Raw genomic sequence first — 13,942 nt, 5'->3', positions numbered from 1 at the left:
TTATACACTAAGTATATTAAAGAAAGTTATTTCTTACCTTCACTGCCATCTTCACAGGAATTCATGCAAGGAAAGTAAACAACCAGTGCCTCAAAAGAAGCCGACAGACTCATTCGACTCTGGCAATGCTGCATGCGCATGCTAGGGTTGGCTGTGCTGGAATCCTGACCCTGCCTACCCATACTGACTAGCCCTTCTAAGATATGCGGTGTGTTGCAGTTATAGCAGCTCTTACTGTTGCTGTTCTTTTTTGGCCTGATAAATATACTCTGAAATGTAGAAGATTTTTCTTAATTGTTAAAAATGAAACTTGCAGTTATATTAAGGAAAATTAATATTTTTATCGAAAATCTTTTTTCTAGTATTATTGAATGATTCCTCTGTTCTTCTTGCTGAAGTGCCTTCCTTCTCCCTTTTTGCCTGAATATAATGAATCATGGAAAATAAGAAGCCTTTGCTGTTTCTCCTATACTGCTGCTCAATGCTTCCTTTGTGCTTCTCATTCTCTGATTCACCAGAAGGATGCTGACTGGGCTATTGCTTCTTTAGTCTTAGCCAATCACAAAGCATGAAGAAGACAAGCACTAAGATTATTCCCCAGAAGAAGGAGCTCTAACCAGAGATGATTTTATTACCTTTTCTCCATTTTCATAGCATTAGCAACCACAAGCATCCTTTTGTATTTTGTCACATATGACTTACTTTGAGCTGACAGGGAACTCAAAATCTAGTACCATACATTAAGAAAGCCCTACAACAACGTAATTCAAAAAATATATATAATGTACTCAGATCATTACATAAAATATACTGTATGTATATAGATGGATGGGTACATAGACTTTAACAAACAGCTGTGCTTCTTCCTACATAAACCTGTATTTATCTATAGTATGCTGAGCAAATGGAAACAACAGAGATGATATTCAGTAATAACTTGGGATAAAGCTCTTGTTTCATTCATTTTCTATGGAATATTAACATAGCATTCTTAAACCCACTTAATTCATCTGTACACTTCAATTCAAAATGATCTGTTCTTAACAAATGTAAAGATTAAGAAATTATAGGTATTTATAACATTTGTGTTGTGTTGTGAAATGTTTGCTAAAGCAAGAACAGCACTTATGTACAGTTCTAAAATTGATTGTAATAAACCATTGCAACTAAAAGAGTGGGAGTGACATAATGAATTAAATGAGTTTTTGTTAGGTGGCTATGAGTGTGTGTTATCTAAATATTAAAAAGAAGTACAGAGCATTCTTCGGAGTATGCCATTTGTTTCTTCTGTTTGATACTCTATGTAACAGACTATTAATCAACTAAAAGTCTATTTAAATATACAGCTAGTGATTTCATGACAAAATCTTACCTACACATTATATAATGTAATTAGACAATCAATTTTGGAAATACTATATATCTAGAGTCTATAGTAAATTATATAAAAAGGTACCTAATTAATGCTGGGTCAGTAATTTTATATGAATTAAATTCAAACAGCAGTGCGCTACTAATACCAGCTAATAAAAGATATGTACTCTCAATCTCAACCATTAGCTGTCATCACTTAATCAATCTTCATTTCTTTAAGTAGCTTCACAGTGACCACTACCACAAGAAGATCTAGCACAAGATACAATGGACTGGCTCATATGGTGCTATGTTACATACAGTGCATCCGGAAAGTATTCACAGCGCATCACTTTTTCCACATTGTTATGTTACAGCCTTATTCCAGAATGGATTAAATTCATTTTTTTCCTCAGAATTCTACACACAACACCCCATAATGACAACATGAAAATAGTTTACTTAAGGTTTTTGCAAATTTATTAAAAATAAAAAAACTGAGAAATCACATGTACGGTACATAAGTATTCACAGCCTTTGCTCAATACTTTGTCGATGCACCTTTGGCAGCAATTACAGCCTCAAGTCTTTTTGAATATGATGCCACAAGCTTGGCACACCTATCCTTGGCCAGTTTCGCCCATTCCTTTTTGCAGCACCTCTCAAGCTCCATCAGGTTGGATGGGAAGCGTCGGTGCACAGCCATTTTAAGATCTCTCCAGAGATGTTCAATCGGATTCAAGTCTGGGCTTTGGCTGGGCCACTCAAGGACATTCACTGAGTTGTCCTGAAGCCACTCCTTTGATATCTTGGCTGTGTGCTTAGGGTCGTTGTCCTGCTGAAAGATGAACCGTCGCCCCAGTCTGAGGTCAAGAGCGCTCTGGAGCAGGTTTTCATCCAGAATGTCTCTGTACATTGCTGCAGTCATCTTTCCCTTTATCCTGACTAGTCTCCCAGTCCCTGCCGCTGATAAACATCCCCACAGCATGATGCTGCCACCACCATGCTTCACTGTAGGGATGGTATTAGCCTGGTGATGAGCAGTGCCTGGTTTCCTCCAAACGTGACGCCTGGCATTCACACCAAAGAGTTCAATCTTTGTCTCATCAGACCAGAGAATTTCCTTTCTCGTGGTCTGAGAGTCCTTCAGGTGCCTTTTGGCAAACCCCAGGCGGGCTGCCATGTGCCTTTTACTAAGGAGTGGCTTCCGTCTGGCCATACAGGCCTGATTGGTGGATTGCTGCAGAGATGGTTGTCCTTCTGGAAGGTTCTCCTCTCTCCACAGAGGACCTCTGGAGCTCTGACAGAGTGACCATCGGGTTCTTGGTCACCTCCCTGACTAAGGCCCATCTCCCCCAATCGCTCAGTTTAGATGGTCGGCCAGCTCTAGGAAGAGTCCTGGTGGTTTCGAACTTCTTCCACTTACGAATGATGGAGGCCACTGTGCTCATTGGGACCTTCAAAGCAGCAGAAATTTTTCTGTAACCTTCCCCAGATTTGTGCTTTGAGACAATCCTGTCTCGGAGGTCTACAGACAATTCCTTTGACTTCATGCTTGGTTTGTGCTCTGACATGAACTGTCAACTGTGGGACCTTATATAGACAGGTGTGTGCCTTTCCAAATCCTGTCCAATCTACTGAATTTACCACAGGTGGACTCCAATTAAGCTGCAGAAACATCTCAAGGATGATCAGGGGAAACAGGATGCACCTGAGCTCAATTTTGAGCTTCATGGCAAAGGTTGTGAATACTTAGGTACATGTGCTTTCTCAATCATTTTATTTTTAATAAATTTGTAAAAATCTCAAGTAAACTTTTTTCACGTTGTCATTATGGGGTGTTGTGTGTAGAATTCTGAGGAAAAAAATGAATTGAATCCATTTTGGAATAAGGCTGTAACATAACAAAATGTGGAAAAAGTGATGCGCTGTGAATACTTTCCGGATGCACTGTATAGTTTTACTGTGAGATAGGCAGAAACTCACACAGACTAACTGCCGCCTACAAAATGTAATCAAGGGAAGAACAAAGCACTGTGGTAAAGTAATTTTACCTGTATATGTACCTGCGAAGATATTAAATCTAAAAAAGATTTATTTTTTGTATATTTTACTTTCAGTAGTGGACTCTTTGTTTAACATGTTTATAAAACAAAGAAAACCTATGATGGTGTCAAACTGATTTATGCATCCTGTGAATAAGAGGTTCTGCAGCAATACAGCACTGTTCATTTTGAGCCAGAAAATGAATGAAGTTAAACAGGAAAAACCTCATTTACTAAAGTACAAAGCATTCATAATAATCATAATACATTTTGTTTACAGAACTCTTTTCCATACCAAAAGATCTCATGAAATATTCAGAAGGACACAAAAGTAAAAGAAGCTTGATAAAGAACACCGAACAATAGCAAATGTCAAAAGTAATAACCACCAAATAGATCTGAGTTAGCAAAAAAAAAAAAAACCAAGCCTGAATAAAACACATAATGCAAAAATACAGTAAAAAATAAAACATAGGTCCAAATGTTTACATTATAAATTACATGATAAACACTTGTTTGGAAGGAATAAACTAAGAGATACTAGAGAGAGTTAGAATGCTATGGAAAATAAATATAAATAAGTGAGTGTGGTCAGTGGATTTTAAGGAGAGGTCAGGGGTGCAGTGAAAATGTTGGTGTCAGTGCATAGGAGTGGGTGAAATAGAAGGTGAAGTTGCTAATGAAGGAAGCCAAAGTAGATACAAAGTGACATTGCTGTCACTGTTAAAAGTCTAAAGCGAAGTTTTGAATAAACTGGTGCTAAGAAAACAGGCAAAAGAGACATCTACCAAAAAGAGTGTCATAGTTAGTCATGTTAGTTTGGGAGATAATAAAATCAGTATCTAAAAAATAGTAATGTCCAAATATGGGAGACATTATACAAGTGGAAGAAAGAAACCTTCCTTATCCAATTTATGAGTGCTGAGTAAGGAAGGGGAGAATCAACAGTCAACAGAATACTGAACTTACTATATTTTACTAATGGGTTTTCAAAATTGCATATTTCTGATTTGATCTAAAAAGAGAGGGTAACACATTTTCAGAATGAAACACTTGGTAAAATAAAATCATTGAGAACATATCCACATTAGCAACAATCCAAAAATTCAAGATATCTGACCACAGTTGCTTTATTCTGTTGCATTTTTCTTAGGACAAGGTAGTATCAACTGAAAGTTTCACAAGTACAGGCTTTATGTTAGTAAAATATTAGTAAACTGCACATCCCAGCATTTTGGCAGATAAATAGGGAAAAAATAGGGATAAATATTTTTAAATGCTTCAGGAAACATACTATAAGTAGCTAAACAATGTACCAATACAATAATCTAGGTCTGATTAGAAGAACTTATATACTGGATTGCCGGCTTTTTACTCCGGCCCTCACCCCCAGGCCGCCAGGAGGAGCTCTCCCAGCAGCGTGGACGTGCCCCGAGTTCTAGCAGGGCCTCATGGACTATGTAGTTTTTATACACAGCCCTGCTGGATACCTTGGGGGCCACCGGGAGTCGCTGTAGGGGGGCTCGTGGACTCTTATGTGCCCTATAACCCGTGAGTACGTCACGGTCACGTGACAGGAAGAAACGACGTGCTCCCGGGTTGAAGAAAAGGACTGTTTACCCTGACCCGGAAGGGAAAAGGAACTGTGGACTGATTGGGCAGGAACACCTCCGGGTCAGGGTGTATAAAAGGATTGTGGGAAAGCCCAGACATTGAGCTGAGCTGGGAGGTAGCGTGGCGAAGTGTCTGGGCGAGGAGGATTTGTGATTATTGAGAGTTTATTTGTAGTTATTGTGATTTATATGAGTGTGGAGTGGAGGGTGCTTTGTGCACGTCAAGACAAAATAAAGAAGTCTTGGACTTTTATCCAGTGTCTGGAGTGGTACCTGAGGGTGTTAGAGGTGGCTCCACGCCTCTACTGCTACAATACTTATATCTAACATCCTGATCTCACCTTCTCCATATCTCTTTTGCTATACTATACAGGCAGCCTATAGAATTTTTAGATTCAAGGTAGCTGGAAGATGACATTATAACTGGAGATAAAGCCCTCTGACATTTCCAAAGTGATTGATTAATTGAGCCTTAGAAGCTGAAAATATGCTGCTCAAAAAAATTAAGTAACAGTTAAATCACACAGCAGATTTCAATGAACAAAATATTCAAGTTGAAAATCTATACGTTTATACGAGTAATTCGTTGCGAACAAAATGATGTAACAACTTTCAAAGGAAACCAAAATCACCAAGCAATTTTGGGCTGGATTCAACATCACACTGAAAATCAAAGTCAAAAACTGAAATCATAGACTGATCCAACTCTAGCACCTTTCAGCATGGCGATTCAAAATTTGTCTCAGTAGTGTGTATGGCCCCCACACGCCTCTATGCACTCCTGACAATGTCTGAGCATGTTTCTGATGCAACGAAAGATAGTGTCCTGGGGGATCTCCTCCCATAGCTGGATCAGGGCATCAGTGAGCTCCTGGACAGTCTGTGGAGGTGCTTGGTGGTGTTGAATGCACCAATGCATAATGTCTCAGACGTTCCAAATTGGATTCAGGTCTGGTGAATGTCCGGGCCAGTCAATGGCATCAATGCCTTTGTCATCCACTGATTTCCTCAGTGTTCTTGAGACTGTGCTTGGCGACACATCAAACCTACTTGCGATGGCATATATGGATGAATTGGCTGTAATTACCGCCTCTTGCTACCAGCAGTGGTAAGGATACTATCAAAGCGCAAAACTAGAATCAATCAGGAAGGAATGGAGAGAGCAACTGTCTGTGGCCACCACCTGCAAAATCATTCCCTTTTTGGGGGTTGTGTTGCTGTTGCCTCTCCAATGCACCTATTGTCATTTTCCTTTACACCAAAGCTGGTGCAGTTGATTCACAATCACTTATATTTCCAAACTGAACATATTGATATCCCTGAAGCATAATTGACTTGGCGTTAGATTGTGATAATTAAGTGTTCCCTTAATTTTTTTTCAGCAGTGTATATCAGAAAAGTCTGTTTCTAGCAATCAAGATAAGTATCAGATGGCCTTTTTACCATTGTTGTCATTTTTTTTAATATCACTTTTAAGATTTTTTTTTTCTTTGAATTGTTGCTATTTCATTAGTTTCACTTTTATTTCAGAACTTATGTAAAAACAATATTTGGAATCTTTCGAGTCCCAATATGCAGAATCTTTTAAATGAGGTCAGTGAGACATGTGTTTAATGACTTTGTACCATACCTCAGGATAGGTTTCTCTGTTTGGAATTTCAGCACAGACAAAGCGATCTACATCATCAGCAGTTAATAATTTTTTTTTGCAAAGTAACCAATAAATGTATGTGAGGTAAAACACGTTTTTGAAATTCTCTGACTTAAACTTCAAAGCTTTACAATACTTACATACTTCTGACATATCACCTGTGTCCATATATTCGATCTCTATTCGTCTTTTAGTTATTTCCTCGAGTAATAATTTCTCTTTTTTTGCGCTAATGCGATGTTTACTGTCTTTTTTTGACACTGTCGTTTTCTTCTGCTTTCATATTCTGTATCTTGCTCTGCATGTGTTTCTTTTGAATTCCAGTTTTCATTATCTCTAACCTGCTCTCCATGTGTCTGGCCCCTTCGTTTTGTAACCTCTTTATGACGTTTTACTTTGTTTTCTACTCTGTCTTTTATTTCTGACCTTGCTTTGTCATGCTTTTTTTTCAATGACACCTGGCCCGTGGTGGTTATTTTCCCTTTTTCGAGTAATAATTTCCGTTTATTTGCGCTACTGCAATCATTATTTTCTTTTTTTTCATACTTTCTAATTTCCCTACTTTCATATTCTTTAAATTTCTCCACATTTGTATCGCGCAAACATTTTTTTTTGAGCCTTTCAAATTACACTGCTTTCATAATCTGCTCTGCATGTGTATAGTGCCAACATTTGTGAACGTGTTTATGAAGTTCTACTTTGTCTTTTAATTCTGAGCCCGATTAGACATGTTTTGTTTCAATTCCACTTGTTACGGGCTGATAATTACTTTCCTTATTTTCTGAATTTGCACCTAGATTATTTTTTCTTTTTTGCTCTTTTTTCTCTCCAACGCTTTTGAGTCTCTTTTCTCTGCGCTGCTTTCTTCTTCACCGAGTCTTCGACGTTGTCCTTGTACGCTTTATATGAACTGAGACCCTGGATCTGTGTGTGCTCAAATCCTTCACATGACTGAATGTTTTACTGCCCTGTTGTCTTATTTGATATTGATTGTAAGTAGGGCGTGTCTTGCAAGAATCTCATGTTCTACGTCATCTCGAGACGATCCTAGGTCAATCTCTTGGCACAATGTCTCATGTTTAAGGTCCCCGCGAGTCTTTTAGAATAGAATAGAATGCCTTTTATTGTCACTATACACATGTACAATGAGATTAAAAGCAGCTCCTTCAGTGCAGACATATATGTAGAACACAACAAGTAAATAAACAAATAAACAAATGGTGCAAAAAGTTGCAAAAAAAAAAAAAACTTTTAACTGTCTTCCGTGATCTTAACGTGACCATCACATTTCAACGCCCTACTGTTTCTCTCCAGGATTTTTTTTTTTTATAATAGAGAGACATACTGATGTACTATGTAGATTATTTGTAAAATATTACTGCACTCCAAATTTCCTCTGAAGTATGTAAACCCATATAGTAGAGGAGTAAACAAATACTGTATATACCATCACTTGATATTACAAAAGCCATTCATTGGCTTTAGTATAAAAATATTGTAAGTCTTCTTGATAATTGCGGTAACTATTTAATATTTACTGGCTAAAATGCCTTCCAGGGGATGTGGTCCATGAACTGACTGTAGCACAACTGCACGAAAAAACATTAATGGTTAGCTTTCAAAGAACTATTTACAGCCTAGTGTTATATTTCAGCCAGGGTTACTCTCCTGGCCATGGTTCAAATATCACGTTTGCTTATTTTGTTCATTGTTTACGTTAACATCATTGATTATTTATTTTCTTTGTGATTATGCATCTTTTACTATGTGCTGCGTGTTTTGTGGGTGGTCCTCCAATACACAGGCCATCTGTCTATCAACATACTTTATATGAATATTAAATGGGATAATCTTGCAAACGGTGGAGCACAAGAGCAGGAGTTTTTAGAAATAATCAGTGACTGTTTTTTTAACACAATATGTTAAAGCACCAACGTTGGGCAATGCCTGTCTGGATTTAGAATTTTCCAATAATTAGGACAGAATTGTGGGTGTACAGGTGATTTAACCATTAGGGTCAAGTGACCACAATATAAAACAATTCTCAGTGTTTTGTAAGAGTACAGATGTAAAGACTAAAATTGTTAAGTTTAACTTTAGTAGGGGATACTTTGCAGAAAAGTCTAAAGAAGATAGACTGGTATAAGCTTTTAAGTGTGGAGACAATCGAGGAGCAGTGGAATAGATTTAAAAATGTTTTACATGTAATGCAAGACAGGTGCATACCTAAATTTAGAATTAATAGGGAACGCAAAAAAACTCTGTAATGGGTTAATAAAGAGTTAAAAAAACAAGCTGCAAAGGAAAAAAACAGCTGCATATGGCATATAACACTAATAATTCCAAAGTGAATTGCAAGGTCTATGAGAACATGAGGGCAACCATTAAGAAGGATATTAGGGAGGTTAAATTAATTAATTTAATTAAATTTAATTAATTAATTTAAATTAAATTAATTCCACCAGGGGGGGTAAACGTTAATATTTAACATTATACATAGTTATTGTCTGTTTTTTTTCACCTGTATTATTATCATTCTTTAATTTAATATTATTTATTGTATCAGTATGCTGCTGCTGAAGAATGTGAATTTCCCATTGGGATTAATAAAGTATCTATCTAAAATACAGCTGGAGAAGAATACAGCACATAAGGCAAAAGAGGAACCAAATAAATTTTTTCAGTATTTTAGTAGTAAAAGGACTGTCATGGAGGAGGTGAAGTGCATTGAGAATAGTAAAGGGGAAATAAAAGATACAGACAGTGAAATAGTGGATGCTGTAAACTTGCATTTTTCTGAGGTCTTCACAAGTGAGGATGTGGATAACCTCCCAGTGGTAAATGGGACTACTATGAAGGTTCTGAGTAATTTAGAAAACTTAGAGGGAGAAGTACTGCTATCCTAAGTTCTAAAGGAGGCTAGCAAGTACATTTATAAACTCTCAACACATATATTTCGGAAGTCACTGTGCACAGGGGAGATTGTGAAGGACTGGAAAATGGCAAATATTATATAGTTATATAAAAAGGGTGACTGGCAACTATAGGCCCGTAAGCTTAATGTGCATCACAGTAAAATTAATGGAAGGAATGATTAAGGATAGGATTAAGCAGCACATGGCAAGTACAGGATTTTTTCTGAACAGTCAGCATGGGTTCAGAAGAGGGTGGTCATATTTTACTAACATACTGGAATTCTATGAAGAAGCAACAAAAGGATATTACCAAAGATTAAATTGAGCCATGTCAGTTTAAGCAAAAGAAGATTAAGAGGTGACATGGTTGAAGTGTTTAAAATTATGAAGGGAATTAGTACAATAGGTGGAGGCTGTTATTTTAAAATGACTTCATCAAAAACATGGGGACACAGTTGGAATCTTGTTATGGGTAAATTTTGCATAAACATTAGGAAGCTTTTTTTTTCACAGAGAAGCATAGACACTTGGAATAAGCTACCAAGTACTGTGGTAGACAGTAAGACTTTAGGGACTTTCAAAACTAGACAATGTTTTTTAGAAGAATTAAGTGGATAGGACTGGTGAGCTTTATTGGGCTGAATGGCCTGTTCCCATTTAGATTGTTCTAATGTTCCAATGTTCTAACATCAATGGACTGCCCTCAGCCAAAGAAAGGATTAGGAAAACCCCATGTCCCTTGAAGTTCACTTTGTTTCAGGTGCCTCCTTTTGCCTTTTGTGGTCTTGGGAGTTTAATTATGACAGAGCATTTTGTGAAAATAAATCTTTTAAGATTCTTTGCTGTTCTTTTCATTACTGTCTGGGTGTGACAGTGTTTCCTCCTCTAGTAGACATTTTTAGTAATTATTGAGAGATTCGTGCTTCAACACTAACTAGTTCGTAACACCTAGCTAAGCTTACATATGAATGACAACTTAGTTCATAAATCTACCCGCTTGAAAATATTTACATAGAAACATTTCATTTTATAATTTTTCAAAATACAGCTGTAGCCCTAATAGATGGTATCAGAAATAGTACTGAAAATAATGACATATTAAAATAGTTATGAGCTTGGGATACATGTTTTCCCTACTTTAATTATTAATCCATATGCATAACCTACTTTTTCTAGGGACAGGGTCTAACCTAGTAGCACACTGAAGCAACCAATCATAGAAAACAAAGCCACTGAAGGACACTCTCATGTAATTTCCTTCTTCCTAATTCCCTCTCTGCTAAGACAAAACTCCAAAAGAAACCTTGTAAGGAGAAACATGAAAGAAATCTTGGCAAAAGCAAGTTACAGACAGACCCCCAAAAGACACTAAACACACAGACTTCAATTAACCTCTCAAAAAACTTCTGTACCAATTGGGCAGAATGACCTTCAGGTCAACTAAAAAGTGAATCAAAATTTTGCTAGGGGAATAGTGAAAGGACTGAAATAAAGCTGGAATTATAAAGGGTAGACAGCTAGTCATAAGAGCTAGAATGCTCAGCCTCTGCTGGGAACAATATGGATCATGCCTTTCAATGGTCGGAGGGTCTACTTTACTTAAGTACAGACAGTGTACTGAATCCTGACATTGCCCTTCTTTACTGGATTAAGTACTGTCTGTGTTGTTTCTGTGAAGCTTAATTAAATTACAGCATTTCTCCTAAACTTTGCTTTAGATATTTTTTGTTTTCATGTTTTTTACTGGGTGGCACGGTGGAGCAGTTGTAGCGCGCTGCTGCCTCGCAGTTAGGAGACCCAGGTTCGCTTCCCAGGTCCACCCTGCGTGGAGTTTGCATGTTCTCCCCGTGTCTGCGTGGGTTTCCTCCGGGTGCTCCGGTTTCCTCCCACAGTCCAAAGACATGCAGGTTAGGTGGATTAGTGATTCTAAATTGGCCCTAGTGTGTACTTGGTGTGTTTGTGTGTGTCCTGCGGTGGGTTGGCACCCTGCCCGGGATTGATTCCTGCCTTGTGCCCTTTGTTGGCTGGGATTGGCTCCAGCAGACCCCCGTGACCCTGCTGTTTGGATTCAGCGGGTTGGAAAATGGATGGATGAATGTTTTTTACTTAAATTACACAGACTTACAGCTGCTTATAGTATAGTAAATAAGGAAGCATGTTTCCTAAGAAAGAGGGAATTAAGACATAAAAAAAATCATTAATTAATCTAGTTACATTGCTCTCAAGCAAGTGAGTGTTCTTTACTAGAAGGGGAACAAGGGAGAAGAGGAAACTCAAAGAGGGGAGAACATTTAGTCAGAAAGTACTGCAGGCAATGTTGTTAGCCTAGAAAATAAGGCAGAAAGTGAAGAAACTTGGAAACAAACAAGAGAGGTAGCTAAAGTACCAGTATGTGTGTAACATCCAAAAAGACTATATTCACATGTCAACTAAGCTAGCACCTCTCCTCGGGATCACTGAACTTAAGAAGTAAGTAGTTAAGAGTGTGCTGTACTTGAGAACTGAAAGAACTCCAGTCCAGTTCAAAGCTGGACATAAGGCCAAGGTAGGAGGTGCAAGAGGTATTCAGGGGCCTTCCATTTTTGGGACTTTGCTGAGGAGGACGGAATCTTTCTTAGGTAGAAGGCAGGGAACTAGGGTTTCAGCTGGCTGCTTCAAATCCAGTCTAGAGAAAGAATGAATAGTGGAGGACTTAACTATTAGGGGATAGCAATTATATGTTTGTTCCAAAGACAGAAAATCTCATGAAGTGTGTTGACTTCATGGTGCACAAATGGGAGAGCTCTCTAGATGGGTAGATAAGACTTCCAGCTAGTGTGGGGATGGAGCCAGTCTTTATTATCCATGTAGACTTAGGAAAGGGTATGCTGCCAGTTCTGCAGGGCACTGCTGAAGTGCTAAGATGAGGAGTATTACTAATTTTAGTGGTACTCTGAGTAGTTCTACCTATGCCACATATCAAGCAAAAATAAGGAGATAAGAAGGTTTAACGTGTAACTCAAATTTTGGTGAAGGACATATGGGTATTAATTTATGGGACACTGGGGGGGGGGCTTTTAGGAACAAATGGGAACTGTACTGCCATAAGGATCTATAAATCATTGTTGGCTTGCCACATCCAGTCAATTTAGAGAACAGTTAACAAAGCTAACAAAATGTCAAGGGAAGTTCTGCTTAAACTATATAATGTGAGGCCTCATTTGGAGTACTTGGTGCAGTTTAAAAATAGCTGGATATTTTCAGTTCATGCAAATGGAGGAGAGGAAAGACATGATAGAAATTTTCTAAACTATGAAAGGAATCAATACAATTTTCTCTAAGATTAAAATGGAGATCCAGATGAAAATAGCTTCACACAAACTTGAAAAGTTTTTTCTTTAAGCAAAGACTCACAAGAGCATGGAATAAGAGGCCTAGGAGTATAATTGATGGTAGTATTTTGGGGGCCTTTACAAGTTCAAAAGAGATTCATAAGCTAAGTTGGGCTGAATGGTCTCTTTCAATCATTATTCTAATGTTACAATCACAGGAAGTGATCAATCTTAACTTTTATCATTCTATCACCTGTATCCTTAATGTCAATGAATTTAGTTGTTGATTTGTTCATTCATGCTGCCAAACTCTCTTCAGTGAAAAAGGTTGTAGACGGTGGACACCTAATGGTGAGAGGGACTGCTTCAGTTTGTACTTGTTAACCAAGAGTTTTTCAAAAGCCCTCACACCAAAAACAAAACAACAATCATGATATCTTATGAGAAGGAAAATGAATGTATGTACTAAAATTAAAATATGTTGAATAAATGGAAAGGAAAAATCCACAGCATAAAAAAGTAGCCAGAGGATGAAGATGAGGAACAAGAAAAGAATATAATGTACGTAACTATATTACTGGCTCTTTGTGGGAACACATGTAGCAAAAATATTTAGGGCTATTTCTATAGCAAATTGCCTTTGTGACTCTGTACAAATTATATTTGAATAAACAAAAATATTTTTTTAATGGTGTCCCAACAGAAGGAGAGGTAAGTAGGAAGTTGCCCTAATTCCATGTATTATGGAGAGGAGGAGGTTATAAAAAGGTTTTTGCACAGTAAATAGTGTAGAGCAGAAACTGGTTTAGCATATAAATTACAAATATTTAGAAAGGATGAAAACATAATACAGATTTGAAACAGTCCACAAGACATTACGATAAAGCAAAATTTAATTAAAACAAGAAAGAGAAGGTTGAAATCTGGTAGTCCTCATACAGCTTCTGTAACACCTTAAGGCACAGCTTGCCAAAAAGATTCTCCAAGGGTCTCCAACTTACAAAAATGAAGGAGGACAAGAACACAGGTGCCCAAATATAATCAAGGCATGGTT

The 13,942-nt window shown here is 37.6% G+C and overlaps 1 protein-coding gene and 1 long non-coding RNA gene across 37 annotated transcripts in view; one reads left to right on the top strand and one right to left on the bottom strand.

Annotated features, from left to right (window-relative positions):
- rims2a (regulating synaptic membrane exocytosis 2a) overlaps window positions 1–13,942 on the bottom strand; it is a 1,351,795-nt gene that overhangs the window by 67,065 nt on the left and 1,270,788 nt on the right. Inside the window, exon 1 of one of the 36 annotated variants that reach the window (XM_028790940.2) lies at window positions 38–505. The exons of the other annotated variants lie outside the window; for them this stretch is intronic. Coding sequence (XP_028646773.1) covers window positions 38–182 — 145 coding nt within the window. The 5' untranslated portion in view covers window positions 183–505. Of the gene's footprint in view, window positions 1–37; window positions 506–13,942 lie in introns of those variants that run through there. 36 annotated transcript variants of the gene reach the window in all.
- Window positions 1–13,942, top strand: part of LOC127530104 (uncharacterized) — a 589,449-nt gene that overhangs the window by 450,143 nt on the left and 125,364 nt on the right. The gene's annotated exons all lie outside the window — the stretch shown is intronic.

Source organism: Erpetoichthys calabaricus, chromosome 13 (genome assembly GCF_900747795.2).
Source record: "Erpetoichthys calabaricus chromosome 13, fErpCal1.3, whole genome shotgun sequence".
NCBI classification, from domain to species: Eukaryota; Metazoa; Chordata; class Cladistia; order Polypteriformes; family Polypteridae; genus Erpetoichthys; species Erpetoichthys calabaricus.
Note: the sequence above shows the minus strand (reverse complement) of the source record. Positions and strands in the feature narration are given on the sequence as shown.